The 20622-nt window shown below is 45.5% G+C and overlaps 1 protein-coding gene across 17 annotated transcripts in view; it reads left to right on the top strand.

Annotated features, from left to right (window-relative positions):
• The window catches only part of PBLD (phenazine biosynthesis like protein domain containing), a 70185-nt gene that overhangs the window by 34673 nt on the left and 14890 nt on the right, over positions 1-20622 (top strand). For 4 of the 17 annotated variants that reach the window (XM_009458570.5, XM_001168064.6, XM_009458568.5 and 1 more), the window contains exons 3-10: positions 1223-1322; positions 1846-1944; positions 5971-6080; positions 6170-6199; positions 9183-9271; positions 9541-9719; positions 12820-12882; positions 13941-15572. In XM_009458570.5, the coding sequence (XP_009456845.1) occupies positions 1223-1322; positions 1846-1944; positions 5971-6080; positions 6170-6199; positions 9183-9271; positions 9541-9719; positions 12820-12882; positions 13941-14053 (783 nt within the window). In that variant the 3' untranslated portion in view covers positions 14054-15572. Of the gene's footprint in view, positions 1-1222; positions 1323-1845; positions 1945-5970; positions 6081-6169; positions 6200-9182; positions 9272-9540; positions 9720-12819; positions 12883-13940; positions 15573-20622 lie in introns of those variants that run through there. The other 13 variants (XR_010146628.1, XR_682680.4, XR_010146626.1 and 10 more) reach the window with 7 other exon arrangements.

Below are 20622 nucleotides of genomic sequence, written 5' to 3'. Positions count from 1 at the left end.
CATGGCTCACTGCAGCCTTGACTTCTGGGCTCAAGAGATCCTCCTACCTCAGCCTCCCGTATAGTCTGGACCATAGGCAAGCACCACCATGCCTGGCTAAATTTTTTATTTTTATTTTTTATTGAGACTGGGGGGTGGTCTTGAACTCCTGGTCTCAAGCAATCTTCCTTCCCTGGCCTCCCAAAATGCTAGGATTACAGGCATAAGCCACCATGCCCAGCTAAAGCCCTTACTCTTTTTTTTTTTTTTTTTTTAATCTTTTTTACAGAGACAGAGTCTTACTATGTTACCCAGGCTGGTCTCGAACTCCTGGACTCAAGCTGTCCTCCCGCCTCAGCCTCCCAAAGTGCTGGGATTACAGGCGTGAGCCACCATGCCTAACTAAGCTCTCATTCTTAATCACTGTACTGTTTATTAGGTATATTGTAGTCTTAGGATATTATATGATCTCTCCGTTTAATTTCTTCATTTGTAAGGGTATAAAAATATTTACATTGAGGGTTTTAAAAATGAGATTAAGTGAAATAATGTACTTATTTTTTCAACAAATGTTTACTGATCTCCTACTGTGCTGGGATGAATACCAGGCATTGTTCCAGGTCCCGGCAAAGCAAGACAGCACAGTCCATACCCCAACAGAACTTAGAATCAGAGGTGGCGAGGCCAGACAGTAAAGGGCACACCAGGCAATTTCAGGACATCTAAGCACTGGAGAGAAGACAACACCTTTAGACACAGTGGTCTGGGAAGGCTTACTGGAGGAGGTGACCCCTGGCCTGAAGCCCTTCCCATGAAAGAGAGTGAACCATGCAAAGACAGGGGAGGAGCGGTCCAGCCTGCCCAGAGTGAGTGCTGAACCTCTCTTTCACCAGCAAAGCAAAGGAGAATGGGGTACTTCCTTGTGTGGAGATTGTTTTTAGAAGACAGCACACTCTGTCAGCTAGACTAGATCTTACTGTGACAAAAGACAGGCCAGGCCAGCCAGTTTTTCACAGTCTATTCCAGCTTGCACATTTATAACCCTTCTTCACAGGGCACTGCAAGCATGGGTTTCTGAGAACCAATCTTTATAAAAGTGCCTTGAATTCCTTGGTAATTATTTCCTTTTAAGCGTGTAACTCTTATTATTACTAAACTGCTTTTTAAGTTAATGGTAGTTGTTGTCCAAAGGAAGTCTGATCTGTGTTTTTGAAACCTCAATGATCGTCTGTTTCTAATTAAGGAATTGGATGAAGACATGCATCAGAAAATTGCAAGGGAGATGAACCTCTCTGAAACTGCTTTTATCCGAAAACTGCACCCGACAGACAACTTTGCACAAAGTAAATATGCATTTTTTTTTTTTTTAAGAACTGTTCTGTCGCACAGGCTGGAGTGCAGTGGCATGATCTTGACTCACTGCAACCTCCGCCTCCTGCGTTCAAGCAATTATTGTGCCTCAGCCTCCCGAAGTGCTGGCATTATAGGTGTGAGCCACCACACCTGGCCTAAATATGCACTTTAAAATAATTCTTGAATGACATCAGAAATTATTTTTTAGGTGGGGGAATGATCTTTAAGGAAAATGCCCCCTTATTATTTGCATGCAGATAGTAGATAGAGCGGGAGATTCTGATTTGGTTTCGGTTCATTTGGGGAAGGGGGTTTTGGTGAATCTGAATGTTTCCATTCCAGATCTAGCACTGGGGAGCCCTAGGATGCTTGCCTAGCCATCATTCCTCCTTTTACAACATGTTTTGGCTACTCATCATGCTAGAGAACTATTTAGGAAAGAAGAAAATGAGAAATCTGTGACCTGCTTGCATGGGAATGATCTCACCTCTCTTTGGCTTTTCCTATCCTCAGGTTCCTGCTTTGGACTGAGATGGTTTACACCAGCGAGTGAGGTCCCACTCTGTGGCCATGCCACCCTGGCTTCTGCAGCTGTGCTGTTTCACAAAATAAGTAATGTGATTTTCTTTAATGAATCTAACACTTAGCAAATGGCTTTTTTTTTTTAAGTTCTCACACACACTTTTTCTGATGGTCCAAAGTGACTGGTATAAAGACTCTGCAGAGTTTACTTCATGCTATTCATAATGCAGAAACAAAACCAGCGACCTTCAATAGCACTTTGGCCTTTCTGAGTATGTGCCCAGCATCATTGGAAAGCTGCGGTCAGAATGCTATTTTATTTTATTTTTATTTTATTTTACTTTCTGGTCTACAAAGAATTTGACAACCATTTTATTTTATTTTATTATTTTTTGAGACAGAGTCTCACTGTGTTGCCCAGGCTGGAGAGCAATGGCACGATCTTGACTCACTGCAACCTCCACCTCTCTCCACCTCCTGGGTTCAAGCGATTCTCCTGCCTTAGCCTCCTGAGTAGCAGGATTACAGGCGCCCACCACCACACCCAGCTAATTTTTGTATTTTTAGTAGAGATGGGGTTTTACCATGTTGGCCAGGCTGGTGTCAAACTCCTGGCCTCCAGTGATCCATCTGCATTGGCCTCCCAAAGTGCTGGGATTATAGGCGTGAGGCACCATGCTTGGCCTCATTTTAAACTGGAGATCTCTGGTCTTTGTGAAGCTTGCATGGGCAGAATTGTCATCTCATACGATATGAGATTGGAGACCAACAGGAACATTTCACTCCAATTATTTCCGCTCCCACATTGAAATTCATTTCACAATAAGAGATTCTTCAATAAACATTTTTTTTTTTTTTTCTGAGATGGGGCCTGGTTCGGTTGACCAGACTGGAGTGCAGAGGCAGGATATCAGTTCACTGCAACCTCTGACTCCTGGGCTCAAGCCATCCTCCCACTTCAACCTCCAAAGTAGCTGAGACCACAGGTGCACACCACCACACCTGGCTAATTTTTGTATTTTTGGTAGAGACAGGGTTTTGCTATGTTGCCCAGGCTGGTCTCAAATTCCTGAGCTCAAGTGATCTGCCCACCTTGGCCTCCCAAAGTGCTGGGATTACAGGCATGAGCCACCACGCCCGGCCAATAAGAGCTTCTTTGCTCTGAATTTGAAGATTCCTGGGCCCCCACTGTATACATTCACCTTAAAAAGAGTTGCAGCACCTTAATTCTGCCAGTTTCTATCTTAGCTGCATTTAGTTTAATGGACAAAGATCAGGGCCTTGTGGGGATGGGACAGAGAAGAGATTCCTGGGAAATGCCCTAAAACAGGAGATGGAAGCAGCCACAAACAAGCATAGACAGCAAACGGAAATGGAAACAAGGAAAGAAACAGGATGATAGGACAGAATGTCACTGTGGGGGATGGGCAAAACCCCGTCTCTACTAAAAATACAAAAATTAGCTAAGCATGGTGGCGGGCGCCGGTAGTCCCAGCTACTCAGGAGGCTAAGGCAGGAGAATCGCTTGAACCTGGGAGGCCGTGGTTGCAGTGAGCCGAGATTGTGCCATTGCACTCCAGCCTGGGCGACAGAGCGAGACTCCACCTCGAGGAAAAGAAGAAAAAGAAAGTAGGATTGAATAGAGGGAGAAATTGAACTGCAGAGTAGTAGCAACAAGGAAAGGCCTAGGCCAAATCCGTGGGGAGCTCTAAAGCTGGACATTTTTTCAAGTAGTATAGTTCCAAGTAGAGGCAAAGATTCAGGCCTTTTTACCCTCCATGGACCAGTTCCCAAAGCCTGGAAAAGATGTATGACTTTGGGCAAGGTAGCTCTACTCAGTCAAAGGTAACTCCAAGAGAGTGACTCAGTTGAGAGCTGTTGGCCACCAGCACTCTGGGCAAGCAGGGTCAGGGCCAGGTGTAGGCAGAGCCAGCAAGGCCCCAGGTTGCAGCTGAGAGCAGGTGTCTCCTTACATTTTGTACCCTATGGTACTTCCTTGCCTCATGGAGTCCCAGTCCTGAGGCCATGGGTCAGACATAGAATATGGATCAGCACCCACCAGAGAAGGGGAACTTTGGGCGAAAGGATAAGATGAAGCATCTGTGGGATGAGCTAGAGCGAGAGGAGGAGCATCCCAGCCAGAGGCTAACAAGTGCAAAGTCCCTGGGGCCTGTCTATATGATTGACAGGAGATAAAGTTGAGAAGCCATATAATGTAATTCAATATACATTTTAAAAAGATGATTTTGGTATCTGTGGATAGGGGACATGTGCAAAAGGCAAGCAAACATTCCGAAATGTTTAGGAATTGAGTCTTGAAAAATAGGGTTTACTGAAATTAAATTGAGTGTCTTTTGTTTTTTTGTTTTTGTTTTTTTGAGATGGAGTTTTGCTCTTGTCACCCAGGCTGGAGTGCAATGGCAAGATCTTGGCTCACTGCAACCTCTGCCTCCTGTGTTTAAGTGATTTTCCTGCCTCAGCCTCCCAAGTAGCTGGGATTACAGGTGCCTGCCACCGTGCCTGGCTAATTTTTGTATTTTTAGTAGAGATGGGGTTTTACCATGTTGGCCAAGCTGGTCTCAAACTCCTGACTTCTGGTGAACCACCCGCCTCGGCCTCCCAAAGCAAGATTGAGTGTCTTTTGAAAACTGGACTCCACGTGGGTTGGTTTGATGCTGAGGTTTGGAATAATAACATCCTGGAAACTCCCATAGGGCAGTCTTAAGGTTAGATAAGATAAGGTATGAAAAAATGCTTTGTAAATAATGTCTTATGCAAATCGTAATGAGAAAAATTAAGCTTTGTGTTTCCGAATGTCAATTTTATGCTCAGTGAAAGTTAACAAGCCAAAGTTCTTCACCTTTGACATGTGGTTTAAGTTTTACAGAAATATTAAGGGAGAGAAAAGAATTAGGTCAGCATTCTTTGTTTTCACTAAAAATGTTATACACACTGATAAGTAGCCCAAGTTGTATCAGTAACATGGGATGCCAACATTTGTGGTGCATTCTTTAAATTACATTGTTATGTAAAAAGTTTGGTTCATTTAGGATAAACCAAATTTATTTCATGTAAGACTGATATTTACAACTTAAATGTTTTGTTATTCCCTTGGCGTATCTTAGACTAGAAGAGGTTATGACTCTATGGTTGTTGCTGCTGGATATTTTAAAATCTGTATTAGAAATATTACAGGCTGGGTGCAGTGGTTCATGCCTGTAATCCCAACACTTTGGGAGCCAAGGCGGGAGGATTGCTTCAGTCTAGAACTTAGAGACCAGCCTGAGCAACATAGTGAGACCCTGTCTTTACAAAATATTTAAAAATTATCCAGGCATTATGGCTCATGCCTGTAGTCCCAGCTACTGGGGAGGCTGAGGTGGGAGGATTGCTTGAGCTCAGGAGGTCAAGGCTGCAGTGAGCCAGTCCCCAGCCTGGTCAACAGAGTGAGACAGTTCCTCAAAGAAAGAGAAAACATTATAAATGGTAGGTTTAATGTATTAACCTCATTTTATAGATGAGGAAACTGAGATTTAAGGAGGCTGGCCAAGTGTGGTGGCTCATGCCTGTAATCCCAGCATTTTGGGAGGCCGAGGTGGGTGGATCACTTGAGGTCAGGAGTTTGAGACCAGCCTGACCAACATGATAAAACCTCGTCTCTACTAAAAATACAAAAATTAGCTGGATGTGATGGTGCACACCTGTAATTCCAGCTTCTTGGGAGGCTGAGGTGGGAGAATCACTTGAATGTGGGAGGCAGAGGGTACAGTGAGCTGAGATCGCGCCACTGCACTCCAGCCTGGGCAACACAGTGAGACCATGTCTCAAGAAAAAAAAAAAAAGGAGGCTAAGTTAGTAAGGGCACAGTAAGCAGTAAAGAGCTGGGATCTGAAGCCTTGAAGTATGACGCCACATCTGATCAGTTATGTTCTTGGTTCTCAAGTTAGAATCTAGTGAGAGTTTTCTCCATTCTAGACCTCAGCAACCCAAACCTCGCTCCATCATAGAAAAGGATGACAGTGCCAGAAAATCTAAGACAATGCAAAGGTGTTTGAAATGGAAATGCGCATATATGACAAAGTTTATTTCCTATTTCTTGATTCCTATTTTGGCCAGAAAACATGAATAGCACGCTCACGTTTGTCACTCTGAGTGGAGAACTAAGGGCCAGACGAGCAGAGGATGGCATCGTCCTGGACTTGCCTCTTTATCCAGCCCACCCCCAGGTCAGCTCTTTGTAATTATTGCCCTAAGCCATCTACAACCGACAGCTCTCCTGTTTTATAATAATTTTGTTTTTTTTCCCCCCATCTAGGACTTCCATGAAGTAGAGGACTTGATAAAGGTTGGTAAAAAGAATCAAACCTGAGCCTAGTTATTTGTTATTGTTTGCACACAAAGATTTGGTATCATTTGATCCACAAAGATAGGCATTTAACCAATATAAATGTTACAGTGTTTCAGGTTTGAATTTTAATATTCAGTCTATTTGGTGAGAAGGTTGACCAGTTTTCCTTGGCTCCTGATTGTCACTGCTGGCCCCCATGGTAGGATGGAGGGAAGAGACACTGTTATATGACAGGCTGAAAGGCACAAAAGAACCAATGGAGGTGGTAAAGAAGAGGGAGAATAGGATGTCTTAAGGAAATGTAAGTTTCTGGGAGGAGACCAGCCTTTAGGGAAATTAAGGGATGTTGAATTTCTGTGCTTCTCTAGCTAGAAGGAGAGGAATGGGCCCCGAGCATGGCTGTGCAAGTTCAGGTGTGAAAGTTGGGAATTTCTGGCACAAAGAGGTCATTCCATAAAATCCATACACACAAGATGGAGGGAAAAAATGGAACCTTCCTGGCAGCTGTCAGTGTCCCCAGTTTCTGTAGTAAAGGATGGGACTGAGGTGGGGGAGGGCTGTGCTTTGATAGAGGAAACCAAGAAAGCATGAGTACCTTGCAGATAAGACAAGATACAGAACATGGGCTCCTCATGGGGTCTGTGTGGGCATGGGGCTTAATAATATTAATGATGATGAAACATTTTGAGAGTCTCTCTGTGTGCAGTGCCACATGCTGAGCATTTCACTTGCATTGTCCATTTAATTCTCAATGTTTCTCAGTAAGGTAGGCACTGCAGTTGTCCCATGAAGGTTCTGCAGGGCCAGAGCAGCCCTGGATGACCAGGGGCTTGGTGTGTAGAGAAGAGAGGGCCCAGGTCAGGACCAGGGCAAGGGCTGTCATGAGAAAAATGATTCTGTAGCTTAGTCTATTGTGAGTACTACTTGGGTATTTCTCAGTGAATTTTTAACTACAGCATTTGTAATCTCTAGTATTTGGCTTTATCTATGTTTTCAAAGAATATAAACAAATAAGCATGATGGATTCTGATTTTATACTCAACCCCATCCATGGCTTGGGTTTTGGAGACAAGCCAAATTTAAAAACAAACTGCTTTAAACATACTGGTAAGAAAGTGGAAAAAACTTATAATGGTAGACCTTGTTCATGGTAGAAAGAACTCAACTTAGCCTCAGGGTCAGCATTTATTAAATGGGATAACAAAGGGTTGTAAGTATTGCCATTTTGTTTTCTTCCCTAGAAACTGGCAGTAAGATTCCCAGCCAAGAATTAAACCTTTTTTTTTATTTGAGACGGAGTTTGCTCTTGTTGCCCAGGTTGGAGTGCAATGGTGTGATCTCGGCTCACCACAACCTTCACCTCCTGGGTTCTAGCAATTCTCCTGCCTCAGCCTTGCGAGTAGCTGAGATTGCAGGCATGCGCCACCATGCCTGGCTAATTTTGTATTTTTAGTGGGGACGGGGTGTCTCCATGTTGGTCAGGCTGGTCTCGAACTCCTGAGCTCAGGTGATCCGCCTGCCTCGGCCTCCCAAAGAGCTGGGATTACAGGCGTGAGCCACCGCGCCCACCCCTAAACTTTTAAATCAATGTACAAACTCATGCAGATAAGGGCTGGGTTCGAGAGACTAAGGCTCTGGAGAACAGATGGGATCCGGCTGTAGGAGTTCCCATTTCTTGAGGAAGTTACATTGGTCAGCCCATAGTCACAGAGGCAGAAAGCCCAAGTACCACCCAAGGCAGAAGGAATTCTGGATGTGGGAACTGGAGTATCTTGGCCTCTAACAAGGATTAGAGAACCTGAAGCCACTTAGTGACTGCCATACAATTACCATGTAATTACCATCTGCTGGGCCTGGCAGCTGGGGCTGGTGCCAAAGGATGACTTGGTGGTGTGGGAAGGGGTTGTCTCCTCATAATCCCCCTCAGTGCCCCAAGCCACCCTCAAACAAACATACAAACAAATGATGTTCCTGGATTTCAGCAAGATTATGTGCAGTCAGGTAGAGTGAACCAGGGTATCTTGAGAACATGTTATGTTATTGATCTGTCACATACAATCTGAGTGAAAGTGGTGTGCTTGCCAAGCAGAGCAGCACAGGACGAGCCCTCTAGTCCCTCCTTCCAATCAAGCTGCTAGCCCTGAGTCCTTGCCGTGTGGAACGTTCTAATTGCTGCTGCAGATACTCCACATATACGATTTTATTTAATCCTCACAGCTCTAAGAGGTGGACATGAGGCCCCTCCATCTCTAAAGATGATGGACAGTAGGGATTTAGAGCTTTTTCTCTGACCTTCTCAGACCTGGGTCAAGATATGTGTGTGTGTGTGTGTGTGATCTTTGGCCTTTCTAAGTCTCTTTCTCCTTCTCTGTGGGGAGAATACCTACTTGAAGGAGTTGTGCCTTGAGGCACATAGTAGGCACTTGTGAGAATGCCTATGTTTTTTTTCTTTTTTTGAGACAGAGTCTCATTCTGTCTCTCAGGCTGGAGTGCAGTGGTGCGATCTCGGCCAAGTGATTCTTGGCTCACAAGTGATTCTTGGTTCACCAGGTTCAAGTGATTCTCTTGCCTCAGCCTCCCGAGTAGCTGAGATTACAGGAGTGCACCACCATGCCCGACTAATTTTTGTATTTTAGTAGAGATGGGGTTTTGCCATGCTGGCCAGCCTGGTCTCGAGCTCCTGACCTCAGGTGATCCACCTACCTCAGCCTCCCAAAGTGCTGGGATTACAGGTGTGAGCCACTGCACCTGGCCACAATGCCTGTTTTGAGGCTCACAGAGGCCTCTTTGGTAGCCAGGAGACTGACCATCCTTGGGCAACACCTTAAGCTCTGAAACTGCACTAACACTCTTGGGGACTGGAGACGATGGGCATGCTTGGCTCACAGTGGATGCTCAATGAGAGGTCATTTCCCATTTCAGGGGATCAAGGACTTGGCCCAGGGCATGTCCCTAAGGAGTTTTTGGTCTGTCTCCACAGACTGCCATAGGCAACACACTGGTCCAGGACATCTGTTATTCTCCAGATACCCGAAAGCTCCTCGTCCGCCTCAGTGACGTTTACAACAGGTAAGATTTTTGGCTGCATCAGCACTTTGGGGAGGGCTGAGTACCCAGATTTATAGCTCTTCCTTAGTCTGGCTGTGCTGTGTCCAGTCAAACCATGATTTACGCAAGCAGAGTGTTTCTTTCCCTGATAGGAAGACATTCCCACTTGTTCTTCCTTCCCCTCCTGTTAAGCTCTTTGAGCAAGCTGCACCCTGGCCTGCTTCACAGAGTCTGTGTGGTGAGTGGGCTGTGAAATGGGTTTGTCCTAATCCATCTTGTTTATGAACAAGGTCATTTCTGGAGAACCTGAAAGTGAACACGGAGAATCTGCTGCAAGTTGAAAACACAGGGAAGGTGAAAGGGCTTATTCTTACCCTTAAAGGAGAGCCTGGTGGGCAGACCCAAGCATTTGACTTTTACTCAAGATATTTTGCACCGTGGGTTGGTGTGGCTGAAGACCCAGTGACAGGTACTTTTTACTTGAGCCCAGGGGAGGGTTAAACAATGGAAGAGGAGGATCACAAATAGTTATTTAAGTGCACTTCCTGTGACCTTTCAGGTGGCTTGAGTTTTGAGCTGCCTTGTTCCTCTATCTTTCCCCATCCCTGCCATCCCTTCACTGAAGTCTTACATGAAAAACATAAAATAGAGCAGGTGGATAACAGGGTTAAACCTGAGTGTCAGACAACCTGGGTTTACATTTCTAGCTTCCTAGCTTTTGACCTTGGGCAAGTGACTTGACTTTTAAAAGTCTCAGTTCCCTCCTCTATAAATTGTATATAATACCTCATAGGGCTATAAAAGCACAATGCATGTTAAGGGCTTAATACAGTGCCTGGCACATGGTAAGTGCCCAATAACTACTAGCTATTATATTGTATTATTATATCTTTTTGAGACATAGTCTCACTTCATCACCCAGGCTAGAATGGAGTGGCATGATCCCGGCTCACTGCAACCTCAGCCTCCCAGGTTCAAGCGATTCTCCTGCCTTGGCCTCCCCAGTAGCTGGAACTACAGGCGTCTGCCACTACACCCGGCTAATTTTTGTATTTTTACTAGAGATAGGATTTCATCATGTTGGCCAGGATGGTCCCAAACTCCTGACCTCAAATGATCCCTCCTCGGCCTCCCAAAGTGCTGGGATTACAGGCATGAGCCACTGCGCCTAGCTAACTACTAGCTATTTTAATAATAACAACAAAACTAGCTCCTTGAGCCAACACTTCTAGATTGTCCACCACCTGGGAGCAGAGGGATGAGTCAAAGATGGGCAGAAATGTCATGACTCCTACTCTCCCTCTCTTTGGGAACAGTGGGCTGCACTGCAAAGGACGAGAATGCTTGATGTGGGAGGATGGTGGGTGGGATGGTGAAGGGGCCACAGGAGGCTGGGCAGAGCCTTCAGGGCTCCTGTTCTGGTCAGATGGCAGGGCCTGGATGGCTCAGTTACTCTCTGAGTAACAAAACACTTGAAATTCAAAACTCAGCAAACAAGCACTTTTAAGACTCAGGAAAATGCCCAACCATATCCAGAGTGCAGCTTCCCCATGGAAAAAAAGTTCCAAGCAGATTTGCACAAGCACAGCTGCTTCACAAAGATTTTAATTGGCACAGAGTGCAAGTTTGTTTGTTTGTTTGTTTGTTTGTTTTTCCCTATAATGCTTTTCTAGAGTATAAAGGCCTTTGGACTTTGATAACCAACATCTGAGTTTGCTTGGGACTGAAGGGTTTCTCAGGGCTCAGAACTTTCAGTGCTAAAACCAGAACAGTCTCAGGCAAACCAGGCAGGATGGTTGGTTGCCTTACTTGAACATCCCATAACACTTTTTTTTTTTTTTTTTTTTGCCCAGGCTGGAGTGCAATGGCACGTTCTCAGCTCCCTGCAACCTCTATCTCCCGAGTTCAAGAGATTCTCCTGCCTCAGCCTTCCGAGTAGCTGGGATTACAGGCAACTGCCACCATGCCAGGCTAATTTTTTGTATTTTAAGTAGAGACAGGGTTTTGCCATGTTGGCCAGGCTGGTCTTGAACTCCTAGCCTCAGGTGATCCACCTGCCTCGGCCTCCCAAAGTGCTGGGATTATAGGCGTGGAGCCACCATGCCCGCCCCATAACACTTCATAGGTTTTCCCAAACGAGAGGCTTTTCCTCCCCATCTTTTTCTTCGCAAAATATTTTTCTGTCAGTTATTGCTGTATATTTTGTTATTTCATTTTAAAATCCAATCTCTGATCTAAATCTAGAGTACAAACATGAGAAAATACCTCACTAAAAAAGAAGTTCTTTTGGCGCCAAAAGCTCAGGAATGTTAGCTTGGTGGAAGAGTTTGCCTTTTGGCCAGGTGCAGTGGCTCATGCCTATAATCCCAGCACTTTGGGAGACCGAGGTGGGAGGGTTGCATGAGGCCAGGAGTTTCAGACCAGCCTAAGCAACATAGGGAGACCCCGTCTCTACAGAAAAATTTAAAAATAATAGTTAAAAGAAAAGAAAATTTAGCCTTTTTTCAGAGTTTCCACCTTTCTTTGCATATGCACTCTGGGAAGAAGGAGATACTTTCCCTGGAAAGATGTAGAAAGACTTATGCAAGGCTGGGCGCAGTGGCTCATGCCTGTAATCCCAGCCCTTTGAGAGGCTGAAATGGGTGCATCACTTGAAGTCAGGAGTTCAAGACCAGCCTGGCCAACATGGTAAAACCCTGTCTACACTAAAAATACAAAAATTAGCTGGGCCTGGTGGCTCATGCCTGTAATCCCAGCTACTCAGGAGGCTGAGACAGGAGAATCACTTCAACCCGGGAGGCAGAGGTTGTAGTGAGCTGAGATTGTGCCACTGCACTCCAGCCTGGGCGACAGAGCGAGACTCCGTCTCAAAAAAAAAAAAAAAAAAAAAAGAATTATTCAAAGGCCTTGATTCTCCTACCAAGGGCTAAGAATGAGCTGGTAGACAAGACAAGAATTAAAACCTGCAGTCTAATTCAGCCTTAGGAGACTGTAAGGACCAGTCACAGTGGCTCATACCTGTAATCCCAGCACTTTGGGAGGCTGAGGCAGGTGGATCTCTTGAGATCAGGAGTTCGAGACCAGGCTGGGCAACATGGTGAAACCCCATCTCTACAAAAAATACAAAAATTAGCCAGGCATGGTGACATGCATCTGTAGTTCCAGCTACTTGCGGGGGGCTGAGGTAGGAGGATGGCTTGAGAACGGGATGTCAAGACTGCAGTGAGCCATGATTGTGTCACTGCACTCCCGGCTGGACAACAGAGCAAGACTGTGTCTCAAAAAAAAAAAATAAATAAAAATAAAATAAAATAAAATGAAAAAAGGAAAGAAAAGAAACTGTAAGACACATTTGATACATAATTTGGCCGAGTTTATCCATAAATTCTATGTCTTCCTTTTTATCTCCTTTCATAATTCTACACCCTGCTGTGGCCTGGCCAACATAATGATTTAGGTGATCTAGAGTTTAGTCAAACTGGATAATTGATTGTAATTGCTTAGAAATTTACCACAAAATCGCCTCTGTTTTCTTTGGGATTGTCTCCTAACTTTTCACTTCTTTTGAGGGTCTGCACACGCTGTTCTCAGCAGCTACTGGTCCCAGCATCTGGGGAAGAAAGAAATGCATGGTAGGACAACTCTTTACCAATTTCTTTTTTATTTGCCTAATTCGAAGCTAGTGTTCCTTCTCATATGTACTATCCCCTTGAAAATGTAATACAATGTCATGTATCACCCATGTGAAAATGAAAGGTTTTAAAATTCCTTCACCCTTAAAGATCCTCCACCCCAAACATCCTTCACCTCTGCCTCCCCCAACATACAGAGACTGTACAGACACAGATACAGTAACTGCCCAATAAGTGTTTGTTGAATAAAATAGCTGTATAACTTTGACCCAGAGAGGTTATTTATAATGTGATGGGTTGAGACTGGATGATCACCAAGGTTCCTTACTGCTATTGCTAGTCACAGGATTGAATCAAACAAATTACTTTGGAACCAAGTCCTCTAGTGATTAATGTATTGCTTAGAGGCAGAGAAAAATGATGGCAGCCAATGGAGGCTGCACTGCCCTGATCATCCAAGGAGGAGTCTGTGACCCTGATTTGGAGAGAGCAAGGTGGCTATTCATTTTCCTTGGCGAGTCTAATTATTCTCCTAAGTACTGAGCTCCTGGAAGGCTGAGGCTATGCCTTTTTTGTCTGCCTGGAACACGTGGTTGCTTGAATATGTTATGAGTGAATGAACTCCCTCTGTCCTATTCAGAGCTGAGAAGATGGGGGCCTTCTCAAGAGGGCTGAGACCACCCTTCTTCATCTTCCTAGAGTTATAGGCCTGCCTCTATTGCTTCAAACATCTTTGCTTACTCCTAGAGAGAGCGGGGGAAGAAGCGATGAGTGGGGTGTGTCTGGGCCATTACAGGAATTAGTGAAGGAGATGGCCCAGGAAAAGGCTCAGGAAGGGAGTATGTGGAGCTGTGTGTTTTGTAGATCAAATTGAGTTTGTGGCTCTCTCAGTCTGCAGGAGAATGGGGATGGGAGTGGGCAGCACCATAAACAGACGAAGGAATTTATTCTTGAAACTGATCTGGGAGGACTCTAAGATTTGTAATAAGTCTTTCACTATGCTTTGTTAATTTAAAAGGGTGAAAATACTCTTAATTTGACCTGTTTGTTTTCTTTAGCTTTTCAGTGTTCCCGCCGAGGAGGAGAGCTGGGAATTTCCCTTCGTCCAGACGGAAGGGTTGACATTAGAGGATGTGCAGCTGTTGTTTTAGAGGGCACACTGACAGCCTAGAGGTGGTTATGCTGTGACGCTGCTGTCTCTAACCACCAAGTATTTTCTGCATAAAAAGAAATGTAAGGGGCTGCCTTTAGCAAATGTGCATAGTAGTCTACTTAATCCTCATGTTAAAAATCGAAAAATGGGCCAGGGGCAGTGGCTTATGCCTGTAATCCTAGCACTTTGAGAGGCCAAGGTGGGTGGATCACCTGAGGTCAGGGGTTCGATACCAGCCTGGCCAACATGGTGAAACCTCATCTCTACTACAAATACAAAAATTAGCTGGGTGTGGTGCCACATGCCTGTAATTCCAGCTACTTGGGATGCTGAGGCATGGAGAATCGCTTGAACCCAGGAGGCAGAAGTTGCAGTGAGCAGAGATCACACCACTGCACTCCAGCCTGGGCAACAGAGTAAGACTCCGTCCACACACACACACACACACACACAAAATTGAAAAGTGAAGACATTTTAATGGAGATTTAATAGTGCTTCCAGACTAATGAACTAATGGAGTTTTGGCTTCACTCATGAGTGTATTTGAAATGTAAGTAACCAGCTACAAAGAATAATGTCACTTCATTTGATTATGAGTACCAATCAAGAGAAGGAGGAATACATTTCTGAGGAGTGATACTAAACCATTTGAGCTTAAATGAGTACCTGATTTTGCAGCCATTAAAATGAGTCAATAACTATGTGGAAATATAGAAAAATATTTTATAATATAATACTAAGAAAGAGGACAGTAGGCCATAAAATGTTAGCAGTGTTATGCTATGTCTATATAAATAAGCATAGGCCATTAAAAATAGCAAACTGAAAACAGTTCATGTGTGGGGGGCAAGTTTAGAAGTAATTTTAATGTATCTAAGAAGTGATTTCCTTTATTGTTGTACTCAGGTACGAAGACTAAAAATCAGGACGAATCCAGAAAATTAACACAAAAAAGTATGTATTAGGCTACTTCCTGTCATAGTGAAATTAAACACTCAAAGTAATGTAATCTCAGCTGGGCGTGGCGGCTCATGCCTGTAATCCCAGCACTTTGGCAGGACAAGGCAGGAGGATCACTTGAACCTAGGAGTTCGAGACCAGCCTGGGCAACACAGCGAGAACTTGTCTCTATTAAAAAAAAAAAAAGGAATGTAATTTCAATCTTTTTCTTGATATATGGCTTGAGAATGATAATGTAAAAGGAATTCTTCTCTTACTTCAATAAAATGGGTTTTAACATAACTTTAAATTCAGTTAAATGTACACTATTGAATACCTATAGTTGACTTTGGGATGGGGACTTTTTCAAGTCATTAAGAGTGTTTGTTTAAGGTGATCTCATTGATGGTAGTTCTCAGCCATCTCAAAAACTGCAAGCTAATCAGTCAGACATTCTTTAATGACCCCAATTTTTTCACTTTAATTGTTACCATGTTTTCTATTTTTACTGATTTTTGCTAAAGCATGTAAGAGTGAATTTATTATAGCAGTAATCTTGTGTTTCTCCTGATGTGCAATAAATCAATAATTCACCAGCTTTAATGCCTTAACTTACTGAGTAACCAGTGCCCCACCGCCCCCCCCCAAACCTCACAACTCATCACAACACACCCACGGGTCATGATACCAAGGGCGAGTTTTCCCCCAATTTTGGATTTTCCAAACCTGAGACTGAACTATATGAATAAGTTTATATAAATGTACAGTTGAGAGGGCCTGAATTTGATCAGATCTGAATCTGATCTTTCAAATGTATGCTAAATTCTTTTTTTTTTTTTTGAGACAGAGTCTTGCTCTGTCGCCCAGGCTGGTGCCATCTTGGCTCACTGCAACCTCCGCCTTCCAGGTTCAAATGATTCTCATGACACAGCCTCCAAAGTAGCTGGGATTACAGGTGCTCACCACCATGCCTGGCTAATTTTTGTATTTTTAGTAGAGATGGGATTTCACCATGTTGGCCAGGCTGGTCTCAAACTCCTGGCCTCAAGTGATCCACCTGTTGTGGCCTCCCAAAGTGCTAGGACTATAGGCGTGAGCCACTGTGCCTGGTGGTGCTATATTCTTAATAGATATTTTTGGGAAAGAAGTCTCTGACATAACTCTGGATTCCTTTTCACATGAAAGTTGTTATTTGTAGCACCTGACTTGACTTTTCATCCTATATATATATATATATATATATATTTTTTTTTTTTTTTTTTTTTTTTTTTTGAGATGGAATCTTGCTCTGTCGTCCAGGCTGGAGTGCAGTGGTGCGATCTCGGCTCACTGCAAGCTCTGCCTCCCAGGTTCATGCCATTCTCCTGCCTCAGCCTCCTGAGTAGCTGGGACTACAGGTGCCCGCCACCACGCCCGGCTAATTATTTGTATTTTTAGTAGAGACGGGGTTTCACCGTGCTAGCCGGGATGGTCTCGATCTCCTGACCTCGTGATCTGCCTACCTCGGCCTCCCAAAGTGCTGGGATTACAGGCGTGAGCCACCGCGCCTGGCCTCATCCTATATTTTCAAACCACATATTCACTTGTGTGATTTTTGTTTGAAATTGTCCAATGGATAGTTGAGTCCAAATAGTCAGAATACTGATTATGTTTTTTTCCATACATAGGCTGTTTATGTAAGAACACTGATTATGTTTACTGTGTTTCCTCAGCCTGCTGAAAATGGACTCAGGGGCTGCAGTGCACATGTGTGTGGGAAGTAGCCACCAGAGAAGCAGGGACTGGGACAGGACAAGCACACCTGAATAAACAAAACATCTATTTATCTTTATATAAATATGCCTACATTTATATAAAAATAAACATATTTAAACACTAAGGCCAGGAGTGGTGGCTCATGCCTGTAATCCTAGCATTTTGGGAGGCCAAGGTGGGTGGATCACTTGAGGTCAGGAGTTTGAGACCAGCCTGGCTAACATGGTGAAACCCCATCTCTATTAAAAATACAAAAATTAGCTGGGTGCGGTGGCAGGTGCCTGTAATCCCAGCTACTCAGGAGGCTGAGGCAGGAGAATCACTTGAACCCAGGAGGCAGAAGTTTTAGCGAGCCAAGATCGCACCCTGCACTCCAGCCTGGGCGACAGAGCGAGACTGTCTAAAAATTAATAAATAAACAGTAAAATCACATTTGGTCTTGACTGTGCATGTGTAGTCAAATTCTACTAAATTAAATACAGTATGATGGGATTTTAATTCACCAAGTGGGGAAGCTTATCATGTCTTGATGACGTCTACAATTTAAGTCCATTTTGCCATTTTGCTGACTCTTCTTATTTTGGCTTCTTTGTCACTATGCAGCTTTTTAATGTTTGTTTGTTTCTTTGTTTTTAAGAGAAAAGGTCTTGCTCTTTTGCCCTTGCTTGTTGCCCAGGCTGGAGTGCAGTGGGGTGATCATAGCTCATTGCAGCCTCAAACTCCTGGGCTCAAGTGATCCTCCCACCCCAGCCTCCTGAGTAGCTAGGACTACAGGCATTTGCCTCCATGCCCAGCTAATTTTTGAATTTTTTGTAGAGACAAGGTCCTGTTATGTTGCCCAGGGTGGTCTTGAACTCTTGGCTTCAAGTGATCCTCCTGCCTTGGCCTCCCAAATCATTGGCATTACAGGCATGAGCCACTGTGCCTGGCCAGCTTTTCATGTTTTTATACAAATACAAAAAGTGACATCTCTGGGTAGCAAGAGCAAAGAGCCTCTAGGGTATACACTGTACAGTGAGTTATCTGCTGATATGAGCAGGGCAGGTTTGAGAGCCCTACTTCCAGATAGGTTTGTTCCTGCCTCTTCCATCTCTGCCCACCTCTTGCCTACCTGATCTTACTGAGAATGGCCAGAGGTGAATGCAGAGGGAGCTATGTTTCTGCTTGTATTAGTCCATTTTCATGCTGCTGATAAAGACATACCTGAGACTAGGTAATTTATTTATTTATTTTTATTTATTTATTTACTTATTTATTGATCATTCTTGGGTGTTTCTCGCAGAGGGGGATTTGGCAGGGTCATAGGACAATAGCGGAGGGAAGATCAGCAGATAAACAAGTGAACAAAGGTCTCTGGTTTTCCTAGGCAGAGGACCCTGGGGCCTTCCACAGTGTTTGTGTCCCTGGGTACTTGAGATTAGGGAGTGGTGATGACTCTTAAGGAGCATGCTGCCTTCAAGCATCTGTTTAACAAAGCACATCTTGCACCGCCCTTAATCCATTTAACCCTGAGTGGACACAGCACATGTTTCAGAGAGCACCGGGTTGGGGGTAAGGTCATAGATAACAGCATCCCAAGGCAGAAGAATTTTTCTTAGTACAGAACAAAATGGAGTCCCCTATGTCTACTTCTTTCTACACAGACACAGCATCAATCTGATTTCTCTATCTTTTCCCCACATTTCCCCCTTTTCTATTCAACAAAACTGCCATCGTCATCATGGCCCGTTCTCAATGAGCTGTTGGGTACACCTCCCAGACGGGGTGGCGGCCGGGCAGAGGGGCTCCTCACTTCCTAGAAGGGGCGGCTGGGCAGAGGCACACCCCACCTCCCTCCCGGATGGGGCAGCTGGCCGGGCGGGGGCTGTCCCCCCACCTCCCTCCTGGACAGGGCGGCTGGCCGGGCGGGGGCTGCCCCCCCCTCCCAGACGGGGCCGCTGCCGGGCGGAGACGCTCCTCACTTCCCAGACGGGGTGGCTGCCGGGCGGAGGGGCTCCTCACTTCTCAGACGGGGCAGCCGGGCAGAGACGCTCCTCACCTCCCAGACGGGGTCGCGGCCGGGCAGAGGTGCTCCTCACATCCCAGACGGGGTGGTGGGGCAGAGGTGCACCCCACATCTCAGACGATGGGCGGCTGGGCAGAGATGCTCCTCACTTCTTTCCAGACGGGGTGGCGGCCGGGCAGAGGCTGCAATCTCGGCACTTTGGGAGGCCAAGGCAGGCGGCTGGGAGGTGGAGGTTGTAGCGAGCCAAGATCACGCCACTGCACTCCAGCCTCTGCTTTTTCTCAGTTCCAGCTCCTTTCTCTTTCACGGTACCTCAGTTGCTTCTACTTTATCGGATAGTGTTGGAGATCATGGAGGGAAGGCAAATATACGCGCGGCTGAGCCGAGGTGAATCCGGAGCGTGAATCCGGGGCTTGGGCCCGTGGCCCCGCGGCTGTCCAGGAGGTCGGGGCGGGCGATGGCGGCTGCGACCACGGGGCCAGGCCTCCTCCCCTCCTCTGCCGCACCCCTCCCCTGCCGCTGCCGCCGCCGCCACCACCCTGGCTGGAGAGCGCTGGGCGCGAGCTGCATGCGCCGAGACTAGGTAATTTATAAAGAAAAAGAGTTTAGTGGACTCACAGTTTCACATGGCTGGGGAGGCCTCATGATCATGGCGAAGGTGAAAGGCATGTCTTACGTGGTGGCAGGCAAGAGAGAATGAGAGCCAAGCAAAAGGGAGAAACCCCTTATAAAACCAGCAGATCTTGTAAGACTTATTCAATACCACAAGAACAGTATGGGGGAAACTGCCCCCATGATTCAATTATCTCCCACCACCAGGTTCCTCCTATAACATGTGGGAATTATGGGAGCTACAATTCAAGGTGAGATTTGGGTGGGGACACAGGCAAACCATATAATTCCGTTCTTGGTCCCTCCCAAATCTCATGTTCTCACATTTCAAAACCAATCATGCCTTCCCAACAATCTCCCAAAGTTTTAACTTATTTCAGCATTAACTCAAAAGTCCACAGTCCAAAGTCTCATCTGAGACAAGTCAAGTCCCTTCCACTTATGAGCCTGTAAAATCAAAAGCAAGTTAGTTACTTCCTACATACAATGGAGGTGCAGGCATTGGGTAAATACAACTGTTCCAAATGGGAGAAATTGGCCAAAACAAAGTGGTTACATACAGGCCCCACGCAAATCTGAAATCCACTGGGGCAGTCAAATCTTAAAGCTCCAAAATGATATCTTTTGACTCCATGTCTCAATCCAGGCCACGCTGATGCAACAGATGGGCTTCCACAGCCTTGGGCAGCTCTACCCCTGTGGCTTTGCAGGGTATAGCCCCTCTTATGGCTGCTTTCACAGGCTGATGTTGAGTGTTTGTGGATTTTCCAGGTGCATGGTGCAAGCTGTTGGTTGATCTACCATTATGGGGTCTGGAGGACAGTGGCACTCCTCTCATAGCTCCACTAGGCAGTGCCCCAGTGGGGACTCTTTGTGGGGGCTTGCACCCCACATTTCCCTTCTGCACTGCCTTAGCAGAGATTCTCCATGAGGGCTCCATCCCTGCAGCACACTTCTGCCTGGACAACCAGGCATTTCGATACATCCTCTGAAATCTAGGCAGAGGTTCCCAAACCTCAGTTCTTGACTTCTGTGCTCCCGCAGGCTCAACACCATGTGGAAGCTGCCAAGGCTTGGGACTTGCACACTCTGAAGCAATGGCCTGAGCTATACCTTGGCCCCTTTTAGCCATGGCTAGAGCAGCTGGGATGCAGGGCACCAAGTCCCTAGGTTGCACACAGCAGGAGGGTCCTGGACCTGGCCCACAAAACCATTTTTTTTCCTAGGACTTTGGGCCTATAGTGGGAGGGGCTGCCACAAAGATCTCTGACATGCC

This window comes from Pan troglodytes, chromosome 8, assembly GCF_028858775.2.
Source record: "Pan troglodytes isolate AG18354 chromosome 8, NHGRI_mPanTro3-v2.0_pri, whole genome shotgun sequence".
In the NCBI taxonomy this organism is placed as follows: domain Eukaryota; kingdom Metazoa; phylum Chordata; class Mammalia; order Primates; family Hominidae; genus Pan; species Pan troglodytes.
This window is presented reverse-complemented; position numbering and strand designations above follow the sequence as displayed.